At 52.2% G+C, this 15143-nt stretch overlaps 1 protein-coding gene across 1 annotated transcript in view; it reads right to left on the bottom strand.

The window, feature by feature from the left end:
* Positions 1–5686: 5686 nt before the first annotated feature.
* MANBA (mannosidase beta) overlaps positions 5687–15143 on the bottom strand; it is a 127923-nt gene continuing 118466 nt past the window's right edge. The window contains exons 16-18 of the mRNA XM_029076539.2: positions 10965–11107; positions 7376–7633; positions 5687–6088 (exon numbers count right to left, since the gene is read on the bottom strand). Of these exons, the coding sequence (XP_028932372.1) occupies positions 5864–6088; positions 7376–7633; positions 10965–11107 (626 nt within the window). The 3' untranslated portion in view covers positions 5687–5863. The remainder of the gene's footprint in view (positions 6089–7375; positions 7634–10964; positions 11108–15143) is intronic.

Raw genomic sequence — 15143 nt, 5'->3', positions numbered from 1 at the left:
TCTGCTCTGTGACCTCGGGCAAGCCGCTAAACTTCTGTGCCTCGGTCACCTCATCCGTAAAATGGGGATGAAGAGTGTGAGCCCCACGTGGGGCCACCCGATTCCCTTGTATCTACCCCAGTGCTTAGAACAGTGCTTGACACATAGTAAGCCCTTGACAGATGCCAAAATCATTTAACCCACCTGACGGATGCGGGAAGAGAGGCAGCTTCGTTCTCGGTCTCTCGCTGTCCTCGGACACCTACAGCCAGGTCTGGAGCGTCCGAGGGAGTCGGCGGGCCCTCCCGCCGGGGGCTTGTGGCGGGGGGCCTCTGTGACTCCGCTTTGAGCCGGGAGCGTCACCGAAGGCTCTGCTGAGGGGACAAAGCCACGAGATGTGAACTTGGATGACAATCTGTCGGTGCTTACGGGGGGGCTTACGCTGTGCAGAGCACTGTACCGAGACCCCGGGAGAGTCCGACAGAGTAAGCAGCCACGATCCCTGCTCGCACTTGACCTGCAGACGCCGAACCCAGACCGGGACCGGAGGGGGGCGGTCCTGACCATTGAGGAGGAGTCGGGGTTCTGGGCCCAAGTCCCCCACGCCCCCAAATCCCCAGCCTCCTGGACTCTAACGGCTACTGACTCTTCTCGTAGAGAAGCACCGTGGCTCAGCGGCAAGAGGCCGGGCTCGGGAGTCAGAGGGCGTGGGTTCTAATCCCGGTTCCGCCGCTTATCAGCTGTTGGACCTTGAGCAAGTCGCTTCACTTCTCTGGGCCTCGGTTCCCTCATCCGGAAAATGGGGATTGAGACTGTGAGCCCCACGTGGGACAACTTGATCCCCTTGGATCTACCCAGCGCTTAGAACACATAGTGAGTACTTAACGAACGCCAAAGTGATTAAATTATTAAAATTATCATTATTACATCAGCCTAGACGCTGCCCCTCCCACCCCTCGCCCCCACCCCCACCCAACGTACCCGTGCGTCGCCGGGTGGAGGACGCCTCTCGCCACCGCCACCAGCCTCCATCCAGACGCTCTGAGTTCCTTTAGGTCAATTCCTGCAAGATGATCCAATGGCATAGGCACGACGTGAAAAAAGGATGTCATGGCTGGGTCGGGGGTGGCACGACTACTGGAAGCAGAGCGGGGGATCGAGATGTAAACGGAGCAGGGCATCGAGATCCCAACTGGACGGGGCACTGCACGCACGAGGTCTGAGGTGGTCAACTGGGCCCGAACGAGGCCCGACCGGTCGACTCTCCCGGTATTCGAGGCAAGGGGAACGGCCGACAGCCGTCGCCATTTTGTCTGTGGCCCGCGGTGGCATACGAAGGGGACCGCCCACTCCCGTGGCTCTGCCTCGTGCCAATCTACTCCACTGCACCCTCCCAAGTGCTGAGCGGACCACTCGGGCCCCTGTTGAGTGCTCGATAAATCCCGCCGATGGAGTCTCTCTCCTCGCCGGCTAGAGGAGGAGTTCTGGCGGTAGAGGGGAGCTGGGCTCGACCCCTCCGGCCCCGGCCCGCCCCCGTCCCGCCCATCCTATAACCATTCAGCGAAGCGGCGGGGCCTAGCGGCTAGAGCACGGGTCAGGGAATCCGAAGGACCTGAGTTCTAAACCCGCCTCTGTCGTTTTTCTGCCGCCTGCCCGTGGACGAGTCACTTCACTGGGCCTCAGTTGGGGATGAAGACTGAGCCCCGTGCGTCCGATTTGGTTAGTACAGTGCCTGGCACATAGTAAATGCTGAACAGATACCACCACCACCATCTTCATCATTATAACTAAGGAAAGCCCTCTGGATTAGCGTCACCGTGGTAACTAACTGCCGATCCACAGGCCCAAAGGCAGCCCCGGCCAGTCGGCTACAAGTTTCGGCACCACCCGCTCGGCTGGGAGCCCCCGGGCCGCCTCGCCAACTGCAGCGGCGAAACCCGTGCTGGCCGCGGGCCGGCCCCCCTCCGCCAGCACCGCTGGCCGGCCCGTGCCCGTAAACCAGCTTCCGAGGTGTTACGTGAGGCAGAATGGGAAGGGAAAACAAGTTGGGGGGAAGTCATGTCCCCTTTCTTGGCAATGCCTTACCGGCAGCAGCAGTAATAATAATTCTGCTATTTGCTAAGCACCTATCCTGTGCCAAGCGCCGAACTAAAAAGCCACAGGGGTAGATATGAAATGATCAGATCGTAAATAGGCCCCGTCCCGCATTGGGACTCACAGTCTAAGTAGGAGGGAAAAGCAAGTTTTGAATCTCCATTTTACAGATGAGGAAACTGAGGCCCAGAGAAGTTCGGTGACTTACCCGGTGTCACACAGCAGGTAGGAAGCGGAGTTGGGATTGGGACCGGAGTCTCCCGACTCCCAGGACTGTGCTTTTTCCTCTAACCGCACTGCTTCGTTTATCTCTTGGGGCTGTAAATCGACAAACCAAGTGTCTGCAACAACCCGTTGTTAGGGACGGCCTTTTTTTTTTTTAAAGTGGTAATTGTTAACGCTTACTATGTGTGAAGCCCTGCTCTAAGCACTGGAGTAGATACAAGTCAGGTCAGACCCCGTCTAAGTAGGAGAGACAACGGGTATTGAAAACCCCACTGTACGCTGAGGAAACTGAAGGACAGAGAACAATAATAATGTTGGTGTTCGTTACGTGCTTACTACATGCCGAGCACCGTTCTAAGCGCCAGGGTAGATACAAGGTCATCAGGTTGCCCCACGTGGGGCTCACGGTCTTCATCCTCGTTTTCCGGATGAGGGAACGAGAAGTTAAGTGCCTGGCCCGAAGTCACACAGCTGACAAGAGGCGGCGCCGGGACTAGAACCCGCAACCTCTGACCAAGCGAGGTGACTCGTCCAGGGTCACGGAGCAGGCAAGTGGGACTCGCAGGCCCGGGTCCTCTCCAACTAAGCCACGCTGGTTTTTCGCAAACGCTTTGGCGTTTCTCCGGCTGGCGAGCCGGGGCTCGGCCGGGATCCGGCGCAGACCGACGCTTCTCCATAAGGCGGGGGTCCCAAGCTGCGGGTCTCGTGAGCCCGGGGATGGGACCGGGGCGGCTGAAGCCGCGGGGCTCGCCGGGAGGCGTCCGGTAGCACAGTCCCTTCGCTCTTTACCTGGGGGTGCGGGTGGGGAGCCGCACGCCACCCTCCACAACACCCCGTCTCCCCCTTCCCCCTCGCTTCCTTCCAGGGTTTCGTCCTTGCGCAGCTGACTTGTTCTTCGCAACGGTTCTTAAGATGATGTATTTTCCTTCCCTCCACGTCACCCCTCAAAGCCGGATTGTACACAGCCAGTTTGGAAAAATGGCTTCATCGGTGCCAGGACTGTCCGCCTGTATCCATGGCGATCAGAGGCAGCGACGCTGCCGACGGTTTACGGAAGAACGCTGACTTCCGTCCCGGGAAGCAGCGGTGGAAAGAGGCCGGGTCTGGGAGTCGGAGGATCTGGGTTCTAATCCCGGCACTTCCACTTACTCATGTGACCTTGGGCAAGCCACTTCACTTCTCTGTGCCTCAGTGACCTCATCTGGAAAATGGGGATGAAGACTGGGAGCCCCACGTGGGACAACCCGATTATCTTGTATCTACCCCAGTGCTTAGAACGGTGCTTGGCACATAGTAAGCCCTTAACAAATGCCATATGTATCATTACAGTGTCTGGCACATAGAAGTGCTCAATAAAACCATTATGTACACATACAGCTCCTAGAGTAACCTGCTGGGTTGTAGCCCGGGTATAATTAAGTCTCTGTGATTTCATAGTCACCTTCGGTATCGGTTAAGCTTCTACTGTATGCCGAGCTCGGTGCTGAGCATGGGGGAAGACACCACATAATACGTAAAGCTATGGTTCAGCGTTTACTGCGGGCGGGGCACTTGTGAGGAAAAAACTGGGGCAAGGAGAAGTGAAGTGACTTGCCCCGGGACATACAGCCGGCAAGTAGTGGAGCTAGGATTAGAACCCGGGACCTCTAACGGCCAGGCCCGTGATCTCTCCACTAGGCCACACGGCTTTTCTAGCCCGATTCACCCGACTCTTCCGATTCACCCTCAGGAAGGTGACGGAAAAGAGGGGCAAGTTGAAGCGAAACCCAGGCTGGGCCGGGAATTTTCATGAGCCCCTTCCCACCCCGGGCTTCCAAGGCAGAGGGACCTGGGTTCTAATCCCAACTCCGCTACTCACCTGCTGCAAGACCTTGGGCGAGGCCCTTCACTTCTCTGAACCTCAGTTTCCTCATCTGTAAAAAGGGGATTAAACCTACTCCCTCTCAGCTTGAGCTCCATGAGGGACGGAGACTTGATCCAACCTGATCATCACGGATCTACCTTAGCACTTAGTACAATGCTTGGCGCAGAGTAAGTGGTTGGTTAGGACCATTAAAAAAACCCATTGGCTTCAGAAACAGGACAAAGGCGAGAGTCAAGCAGACTGGGAAACCACAAGCCAACATTACATTTCCCCGACATTCCCCGGAAATTCGCTCAATTCAGTACCAAAGTCACGATCCCTGGAAATGAATCAGCTCAAACGTTGACGGCATTTCTTTAGGAAGGGGCTCCCGGATCAGGGTGTCCAAACTCTCTCCTAAAGGACAGAGCCCGATCCCCCTTCCCCAAGGAAGAAGGCTTTCCCGGCGAGCTTTCATAGAGAAAAGCTGCCCCAGCTGAGGGTGGCAGAACCACGGAACTCGTCACATGCCCCACTGCCATCTAGATGAGACCAGAAACGGGTCGGCGGTCCAGACGTTCATCCGCTGGCAGGGGGCTGGACCTAACGACCTCTTGAGGTCCCTTCCGGCCCAAAGGCACCCTTCTCGGCTTTCCCCTGAACAGAGATATCAAAACTATACAAAAAAAAAGCTACCTGGGCTCGAAGAAGACTTCACTCGTTTACTGGATGATTTTTCAAGGCTCATAACATATTAAAACATAGCCACTTAAATTCTGGGCTGCCCAGTCTTTGCAGCACTGTCCCTTAGTATGTGCTTAAAACTCAGATCTCCAATTTGGGTCCACCCCTCCCTCAGCAACAGTTTAAACCACAGACGAATCCCTGAGAGACCTCATAACGCTTTGGAAATTATTTGTCCGAAAGCGATCCCGTGGGCCTTTTCAGCTCTGAGCCCGGCCTGCAGTAGAAAACATCCACGTCTGCCTGCGGGATTGGGACAAATCACATGGAGGAAAATCAAACACGAACCCAACGGCTCCCTCATTTCTGCCGGGTCATTATTTCTCAGCATCCGTCGGACGACGACTCTGCCTCAGCCAACCACGCGTCCATCGGCTTAACGGAGGGAGCGCGGGCCTGGGAGTCGTAAGGTCACGGGTTCTGAACCCGACTCCACCACGTGTGTGCTGTGTGGCCTTGGGCAAGTCACTTTATTTCTCTGTGCCGCAGTTCCCTCATCCGTAAAAATGGGGATGAAGACAGTGAGCCCCGTGCAGGACAGAGACTGTGTCCAACCCGATTTCATCCATTCATTCACTTATTCAATCGTATTTATTGAGCGCTTACTGTGTGCAATGCACAGTACTAAGCGCTTGGGGAAGTACAATACAGCAATAAAGAGAATCAATCCCTGCCCACGACGAGCAATTTGCTTGCAAGCACCCAGCGCTTAGTACAGGCACACAGTATGCGTAGTTTTCCAGGCATATAGTAAACGCTTAACAAATACCATCATTATCATCATCATTATCTGTTTGACCCAGCCTCTCCACCAGTCCGTGAACGCCGGATCTTGAACGTCACTGCTCGACAGGACCCGGAAAGACAGAGGACCATCATCTGTCGGGCCGGATTCCTCCATCTCTCTCTCTCTCCATTCCCCAAGTCCCTTCCTCTGGAGACTTTCACACTCCCTCTTAGCGTCCGTCTTCAGAGAAACTAGTAGGTGTCTGTCAGTGAAATCAGACGAAGAGACTTTTCCAGTTCTCCGACGCTGGTGGCCTTCCGAGGGTGAAACAGCACGGTTTTCCTCCTCTCGATCAGGAGAAAGCCATTTTCACTAAATCTCCCCGGTATACCGCCCACATCCAGCCAAACGAACGGGGCCACGGCACTGGTCTGCAGATCAAAGACGAAGGCATCACCTTGCTGGACTATTGTGGCCTGCGGCAAGATGGAAATTGCAGTGAGTGAGGAGAGAGGGCCACCCTTCTCATCCTGTCTCAGACTTCCACTGCGCGAACTGTCGGTCGATGACAACCTTCAATTCCTCGGGCACCGGTTTAGTAAGAACCCTCCAGGAAAAGGCCGGGTGGACCAGGGAAAAAAGCGCGGTACTGGGTGGACACGAGGCCCAGGATCAAGTCCCAGCTTCACCAACGGCCTTCTGTGAGACCGTGGACAAGTCCCTTAACCTCTCTGGGCTTCGGGTGCCTCATCTTTAAAACTGCGACAAGGTAGATCGTAGGCCCCGTGCGAGGGTCAAGTCTAATTTGATAACACTGCATCTTCCACAGCACGTAGTAGGTGTGTAGTAGTGCTTAATAAATAACCTACTATCATCTCACAAATCACATTTAACTTCCCTCTTATCGGGGCCTAACATTCAGAGTCCGCTAAAGCCCAAGGGGCAGCCAAGGCAGAGCGAGGGGCCCACACGCTGAACAAAGAGGGACGGGAGACCCCGGCAACCGAGTCTGCACTGGCCCTCTGGGCCCCTCGGCTCCACTGGGGACACAGGCTGAAGTCACAGGGGAAATTCAGGGCAATCCTTGTTTCCAGAGCTCCAATACTGATTCTCCATCTCTAGCCCTTGTAGTAATAATAATAGTAACGATGATATTTGTGAAGCGCTTATTATATGCTAAGCACTGTTCTAAGCGCTGGGGTAGATACAGGGTGATCAGGTTGTCCCAGCTGGAGCTATCACTTTTAATCCCCATTTTACGGATGAGGTAATTGAGGCACGGAGAAGTCAAATGACTTGCCCAAGGTCACACAGCAGACACGTGGCGGAGCTGGGAATAGAACCCGTGTGCTCCGACTCTCAAGCCCGGACTCTTTCCACTAAGTCACACTGTAGCAACTACAGAATTGTGGTATTTATTAAGCACTTACTACAGACCAAGCACTAAGATAAGCGCTGGGACAGAATCAATACGGAAACAGTCCCTGTCCTTAGACTGGATCCGCAGTCTAAGGGGAAGGGGAGACAGGTATTTCAGGGGAAGTAACTGAGGCCTAGAGTGGTGAAGTGACACAGCAGGCAGGTGGAAGAGACAGGATTAGAACCCAGGGCTCCCGATCCCAGCCCTGCATTCTACCCACGAGGCCAAACCCCTCCTCGATTGGGTCCGGGCACCTCCCCGCCTCCCGTGCCCCAGGTCCCGTCCCTGCCGGTGACAAGCGGGCAGCCGCTAGAGATGAACCCCGGCAGTTGGGCTGACTTACCCTGAGCTGGGGCTTCTCCAGCCCCACGGCGTCTTTCAGGGAGGACAAGAAGTGGTGGTTGGTGGGACCGGACTGCTGGCCGTCTGCAGCCAGCGAGAAGGAGACCACGCAGCTCTCCCGCGTGCAGTTCCCACACCTCTGCAGCAGACGGGCCACGGGCTCCCGGTAGAGCCGGGTGGCGCTCCGAGCCCCGACCACGAGGGGCTGCGTCGTGTGCGTGCAAACGGGCTCCAGGCCGCTCCACCGATGCACGCTCACCTGCGGAGGAAACGGCCCGTCATTGTCCCCGCGCTCCGAGATTACAGCGGGTAAGACCCAGGAGGAGGAGAGGTGGTTCTGCCTCTGCGGAACTCAGCAAGAGGAAAAGCGGCCTGGAGAAAGGACTGCTGGAGAAGCCCAACCACCCAACCGTGTCCCTCCCCATCTTCAACACCACTACCTCCAGGATACAGTCCTTGATTAGTCTCCACCTCAGATTCATCCCTGTTGGCCATTATGTAATAATAATAATAATAATAATGATGGTATTTGTTAAGCCCTTACTCTATGCCAAGCACTGTTTCAGGTATTCAGGTTGTCCCACGTGGGGTTCACAGTCTTAATCCCCATCTTACAGATCGTTCAGCCAGTCAGTCATTCAGTCATTCATTCAGCCATTCATTCAGCCATTCATTCATTCGTTCGCTCATTCGTTCATTCATTCGTTCAGCCATTCATTCATTCAGCCATTAATTAACTGAGGCACAGAGAAGTCAAGTCACACAGCTGACAAGTGGCGGAGCCGGGATTAGACCCCATGACCTCTGACTCCCAAGCCTGGGCTCTTTCCACTGAGCCAGGCTGCTTCTCTATTACGTGCATGTCACGGGAGCAGCGTGACCCGATGGGAAGAGCACGGAGCTGGAAGTCAGAGGACTTGGGTTCTGGCTCCGGCATTCGGCTGCTGTGCGACCTTGGACCAATCACTTCACTCCTCTGTATGCTTCCTCCTCTCCAAAATGGGGATTCGATACCTATTCTCTCTCCTAACAGACCGTGAGCCCTGTGGGGGACCCGATTAACTTGCATCGTGTCTGCTAATTCTATCAAATTGTTCTCCCACGTGCCCAGTACAGTTCTCGACACATAGTACATGCTTAAATACCCTGCCACCAATAATAATAATTTATGTCAACTTATTTCTTCCTGTTATTCATTTTTAGCTTATTTCTGCCTCCGCTTCTACCCGCATGGTCCCTTTTGTTCTCACCGTAAGATCTACCCACAGTTAGTGCTCAAAGAATGCCACTGATTGTTTGCTTGCCTGTTTGTCTCCCACTTTGGACTGAAAGCCCCTCAAGGACAGGTAACATGTTTTCTCCTTTTACAATCTGCTCCCAAAGACCCAGAATGGTGCTCCACCTACAGCTGAAGAATCATAAATGGTGAGGGTGATGATGCTGGCGATGGAAAAAAAAAACCAGACCTGTAACCGATAAATCTTGAAAATCAGCAGCCCAGATGCCAGAGAGAGGATAATATTCTTCATGGATACTAGCTACTTTCCAGACATGGAGAGGCACGAGAAACAAGCAACAGGAGAGTTCTGAGTTCCTGTTTCCCAAAGGAAGCTTGCAATGGTGCTGCCGCTCTCTGTTACTATTCTCAGGCACAGTGGACCTTTCCCCAATCACTCACTGAATCAACAGAACGTATTGAGTGCTCACTCTCTGCGGAACACTGACCCATGGGAGAGTACAAAAGACTGGATAGATACAATTCTTCCCCTCCAAGAGTTTATACTCTAGCAGGGGAGAGACTAAAATAAATTACAGACAAGGGGAAGCAACAGAGTTTGAAGACATACATAATGCTCCTGCCTGGGGGGCATGGAGCTCCCCATATTAGTGCAGGGAATCAGGGATGGAGGTAAGTGAGAAAAGACAAAGAGATAGGGATAATTCAAATAATTATAACCTTCCAATTTTCCCTTGAAAATCTCCCAATTAGACGGCATGGTCTATTTAGGAAAATGCAAATATGGGAATGACACGAATTATACACGAGCCATCTTATTCCACATGCCTGGATGTGGCCCAGCCTAATGCTGACCACTCTGTGGGGCCTGACCCCAGATAAGTCAAAAATTGGGCAAAATAATCAGGTCATTCCTCTCCTACACCAATCCCCAGGGATCACCGCGTGGAGGCTCCTGACGACCTCTCGGTGGCCCGCTTCCTCTCGCACTGCAATTCCGCTGACCTCCTGCTCCGCCAACGTGGACACACGGTGGTGCTGGGTCCCACAGCATCAACAGTCAGCGTACAACCTCTAACCTCAACAAATATGACCCCCCCCACTGTCCGACCACAAACTTCTACCCTCGTCTTCTCACCAGGGACCTCCGAGGTCTAGACCTCCAGACCTCCCGCTCTCCACTCACGCTCCACTCATCTTGCCTCGTTCTCTACTCGATCTCCCCTCGCCTGATGCTCAAATCCACACCCTCGACCAGGCCCTCTCCACCAAACTCCACTCCCTCACCCCCTGTCCCTCCGTCAGTCTTGCAGCCCTCGGCCCCGGGTCAGTCCCCTGGAATGCGTCCTCCCCTCCTGCACTCAATGCTACTGACTGCTGCTGCTGCTGGCATAAATGTGGGCACCAGGCCAACTTGGGCCAAATTCATCCGCTTTGTCGAAAAGCTTTCCTCTCTGAGCATCCAGTACAATGCTCGGCGCACCGGAAGCGCTCGATAAATACCACCGATCGACCGATTCCTCTCAGTAACGCTACTTCTCCCTCGCCAACTCCCACTCCCATCGACTAGTCTATTCCATCCCTTTAACTCCATCCTGAACCTCCAGACCTTCTCCTTGATGAACTCGCCAACTATTGACAAGATCTAGCCACCAGGCTAGAGCTCCCCAAAGCCTCCCGGCCTCCCCAGTTCCCTCTCACCCCCACTGCCACTCTCTCATCCTTCTCGGCCAGCTCGTCAGAGGAGCTCTCCTGCTTGCTTTCAAAATCTACCCCCCGATCCCGTTCCCTCTTCTGTTGTCCCCACTCTTCTTCCCTCCCGCACCGCCACCTTCACCCGCTCGCTGTCCGAGGAGGGTCCTTCCCCCATGCCTTCCAACACTTCCACCTCACCCCTAGCCTAAAAACTCTGCTCTGGATCCAGCTCCCACCCATTCCTGTCCAAACATTTTGAACACCCGCTGCTTCCACTTCTCAACTCTCTTTTTGACGCTCTATGATTTGGTCCGTACCCCTTCCGTTCAACTGAGACCGCCTGACCCCAGGTCACCAATGACCCTTGCCAAATCTAACAGATCTATTCCATCCCAATCTTCTCCGAGTCTAATTTCCTGGGGAGAGCCAGTCCCGGTGCCCAGCCGACTCAATGAACCCCTGGGAAAACTCAGAAAAGTTGCCTCAAAGAAAATGTGCCTGCGTCCCTTTGTAAGGGGGGCAGGGCGGAAGGGCACCAGTGATTATCCAGAGGCTGGGAGGGGGCCTGGGTCCACGCTCCAGTCTGCCTCACTCATCCTTCCGGAGAGAAGAGCCTTCTCTGAGAGTGAAACTGAGAGAGCGACGCCGAGAAACTTACAGTAAGCATCAGCTTGCGGTCTTCGTGGAGGTCAGACACGCCCGAGACGTACAACACGTTGTCATCTTCGTAGCCGATCGGCAACAGCGGGGCGAAGAAACGCTGGGCAAAATAATGAAGCATTTTCCATTTACCTCCATATTCTGAAAAGGAGGGAGAGAGGAATGTGAACCCAGGGAAGAGAGAGCAGGGACAGTTACAAGAAATGAAAACTCAATGCCGTAGTCCTAGGAGATGTCGGAAAACCCGACGGAACTAGATGAATTAAGCTGGGTAAACTCTCCTCATTTGCTCATGTCTGTGAATCTTTAAATTGCATTCGAGCCTAATACTTTCCTACTTAGCGCAAGTCCCAAACCAGCTCCATCTGAAAACCAGGATTTGCAAGGATTTAGTATCGGATGTGGATGGAACGAGCAATTTTGCTTTGCGGATTTCTTCCATTCTTTACCAGAACAGAAAAAAAAAAACCCCACCCTGCTCGATGAAATCTGCTCCGATGTAAGACGATCCTCACGGGGCCCAACCTGGGAGAGAGCCCACTGTGGCTGGGAGGGGAAGCCTCAGGGCCACCCACCACCCTCTCCTGCTTAGAAGCCCTGTAGCTCTGGACCTCGAGTGTGCAGGGTTTGGGTGCATCGTGAGTAATCGGGTGGCGTCAGCAGCATACAAGTGAAGGGGCACAAAGCCCTCCAGGAATGGTAAAGCCCTCCAGCCAACATCATGGTAAAGAGGGGCCTGAAACTCTGAAATGGATTTAAGGATCCCACGATCCACTGAAGGTTCACTTTGAAACCCTCACATTGCCTTTTCATAGCTGCTCAGTTCCCACAGAATTCAAGTGACTCACTAACTTTTTACTCACACTTTCAGGAGGCAGCAAGCTATTGCATAAAGCAGATTATTTCATCAACTTCCTTTCCAATCCTCCCAAATTGCAGAAGCAAAATTCATCACAGATGCCACAGCGTACGTTGCCAAGATAGGGGAGTGTTTTCGAAGTTACTTGATGCCGAGCATCATCGTACTCTCCCACGTGCTTAGAACAGCGCTCTGCCTGCAGTAAGTACTCAATAAATACGATTGATTGATCATTTTCAAAGGTTAACACTTCTAAGCCTTCTCCGTATCTCTGTCTGAAGGGAAGCAGCATAGTCCAGTAGAAAAAGCCCAGGCTGAGTCAGAAGACCTGGGTTCTAATCCTGGCTCTGACATCTGTCTGCTGTGTGATCTTGGGCGAGTCTCACCTTCTCTGTGCCTCAGTTCCCTCACGTGTAAAAACAAGGATTAAATCCTCCTCCGTCCTACTTAGACTGGTGAGCCCCATGTGGGACAGGTACCGTGTCTCACCCGATTATCTTGTATCTACCCCAGTTCTTACTACAGTGGTTAGCACACAGCAAGTACTTAAGAAGTATCGTAATCATGGAATGTAAATTCAAGTCTATATAGCATCCAAGTCAAATCAGACAAACTGACGTTAAACAAAAAGCTGCATCCATAGCCCTGGCTTTTCCGGAGATAACTTTCCCATCATCAATGATTAAATCTGGAGTGCTTCCTCACAGACCACTGGAATGTATGTACCACGGCTCCACGCGCTGTGCGACCTTGGGCAAGTCACTTCACTTCTCTATGCCTCGCTTACCTCATCTGTAAAATGGGGATTGAGACTGTGAGCCCCAGGTGGGACGGAGAGTGCATCCAACCTAATTTGCTTGTGCCCACCCCAGAGCTTAGTAAAGTGCCTGGCACATAATAAGTGCTTAACAAATACCATTATTATTATGGGTGTTCAATTATTGATTCTGACTGCTCTCATTGGAAATATTTTGACATTTGTCTCCCCCGTTAAGCTCCCTGTGGGCAGGGAATCTATCACTTTATTACCCTATATTTACCAAGTGCCTAGTACGTACGTGTACCACGCTAAGTGGATGCTCAATTAAATGCTTCTAATATTAATACTATCAGTAAAAAATACTTAGAGGTCTCACTCTGTGCACAGACCTGAACTAATTGTACTAGCATCTGTACTCCTGAAGTACTCTGACACTCCCCCCACCCCCCAGTACTTATACATATATCCCTCCACCCTGCCCTTTCCCCTACCTTTAACTATTTGCAATTGATTTCAATGTCTCTTTCTTCCAATAAATTGTCAGCTCCTTGAGGGCAGGGACCTTGCCTACCAACTCTTTTGAATTATCTCAATCAGTGGTTCTTACCGAGTGCCTACTATATGCGGAGAACTGTACTAAGTGCTTGGGAGAGCACTCCACTAAAATACTCTTCTAAGTGCTTAATACTCTGCAGAGAGTAAGTACTCAATAAATACCATTCAAGAGTACAATAGGGTTAAGTAGACATGATCCCTGCCCTCAAAGAGTTAGCAACCTAGCGGAGGAAAAAGATTTCTCCCGTTCCCTTCTGCATCACTCTCATCTGCTCTCTTTTTTCATTCCCCCTCACAACCCCACAGCACTTAGGTACATATCTGTCATTCATTTATATTAATATCTGTCTCTCCCTCTAGACTAAGATCATTGTGGGCAGGGAGTGTGTTCTGTTTATTCTCCCAGCCCCTCTCAGGATTACACCTGGCGAGTTTCCAGTACTTTACCAGTCTCGGCTGTGGGAGGGAGAGTCAAGCAGAGGCCTAGCCATTACATTCCTAGCTTGGCCAGTGGCTAGCGAGTGGAAGGCAATCTGCAAGTCAAAACTCAACTGGGTCCGGCAGCAGCGGCATAGGAGAGAGTCGAGGGCAGAGAATCCAGTTTACGGTGCGGAAGAAGGCAATAGTAAACCACTTCTGTATTTTTACCAAGAAAACTCTATGGATACACTACCAGAACGATTTCAAATGGAGGCGGGGCATTCCGGGGGTGATGTGTCCATGGAGCCACTACGAGTCAGAGACGACTAGCCAGCATAAGATGAGACAAGATTCTCCCGAGAGCTTAGTAGAGTGGTCTCCACACAGTAAGCGTTCAATAAATACGGTTGACTAAATTACAGCTAGGCGAAGAGTCTGAATATAAAAGCATTGGTGTTATTGTGGGATGGGCAGGGGAAAGAAATGAGGCAGACATGAATAGGAGAAATGCTGAAGGTTCAAAAGGGACGGCAATAGTGGGGTGATTTCAGAAGGACTTTGAAAATGGGGAGGGTGGGATTCTGCTGGATGTGAATGGGAAGGGGATCGCGGGCAAAAGAAAAGGTGTGAGCATAAGGCAAGGGAGGGGAGAGAGGAGAACAAGGCACAGTGAGTAGGATGATTTGAGTAGAGTGAAGCATATGAACTAAGGAGTAATGGGAGAGAAGCAAGGATGAGTAATAATAATAACATGGCATTTGTTAAGCACTTACTACGAGCCAAGCACTGTTCTAAGCGCTGAGGGGGGAAGAGAGCTCATTGAGTGTCAAAGCTAAGGGTCAGGGGCTTGATGCAAGAAAGGAAAGAGGAACCACTGGAGGATTCTGAGGCTCGAGGAGACCTGTATAAAACCATGTCTTAGAAAAATGATCCAGGAAGCAGAGTGAGGAATGGACAGGAAATGGGAGTGGCTGACGGCAGGAAGGTCAGCAAAGAGGCTGATGAAATACTTGAGAGAAGATACGACAAGTGCTTGGACCAGCATGGTAGTCTGGATGGAGAGGAAGGGGCGGGTTCTAGAGATGTTGTGAAGGTGGGAATCGACAGGATTTGGTGACTGACAGGTGGATTGAAAGAAACAGGGGATTGAAGGATCATGCCAAGGCTGACAGCTCGTGAGACAGGGAGGATGGTGGCAGTGTCAACCGTGATGGGAAAGTTGCGGAGAGGGAAGGTGAGGAGCTCACTTAGGACATGCAGAGCTTGAGGTGTTGGTAGAACATCCATGTACAAGTGTCCTGGGGGCGGGAGGAGATGCAAGATTGTAGGGGAGAGAGGCTGATGTTAGTGAGATCAATTTGAGAATCATCTGCACAGTTGAAGCCGTGAGAGCAGAAGGGATAGATGGAGAATAGAAGGAGACTCAGAACTTCTTCTATTGTAGCTCCCATGTCAGTCCCCGGAAAAGTGTAATGTTGAATAGGCAAACCAAAGGCACAAAATGGAGTTAAACACCCATGCTCACTTTGTGAAAGAGGCAGGAAAATTACTACTTAAATTCAACAGCTCCCTGGATACATTCA

Source organism: Ornithorhynchus anatinus, chromosome 12 (assembly GCF_004115215.2).
Source record: "Ornithorhynchus anatinus isolate Pmale09 chromosome 12, mOrnAna1.pri.v4, whole genome shotgun sequence".
Classification (NCBI taxonomy): domain Eukaryota; kingdom Metazoa; phylum Chordata; class Mammalia; order Monotremata; family Ornithorhynchidae; genus Ornithorhynchus; species Ornithorhynchus anatinus.
Note: the sequence above shows the minus strand (reverse complement) of the source record. Positions and strands in the feature narration are given on the sequence as shown.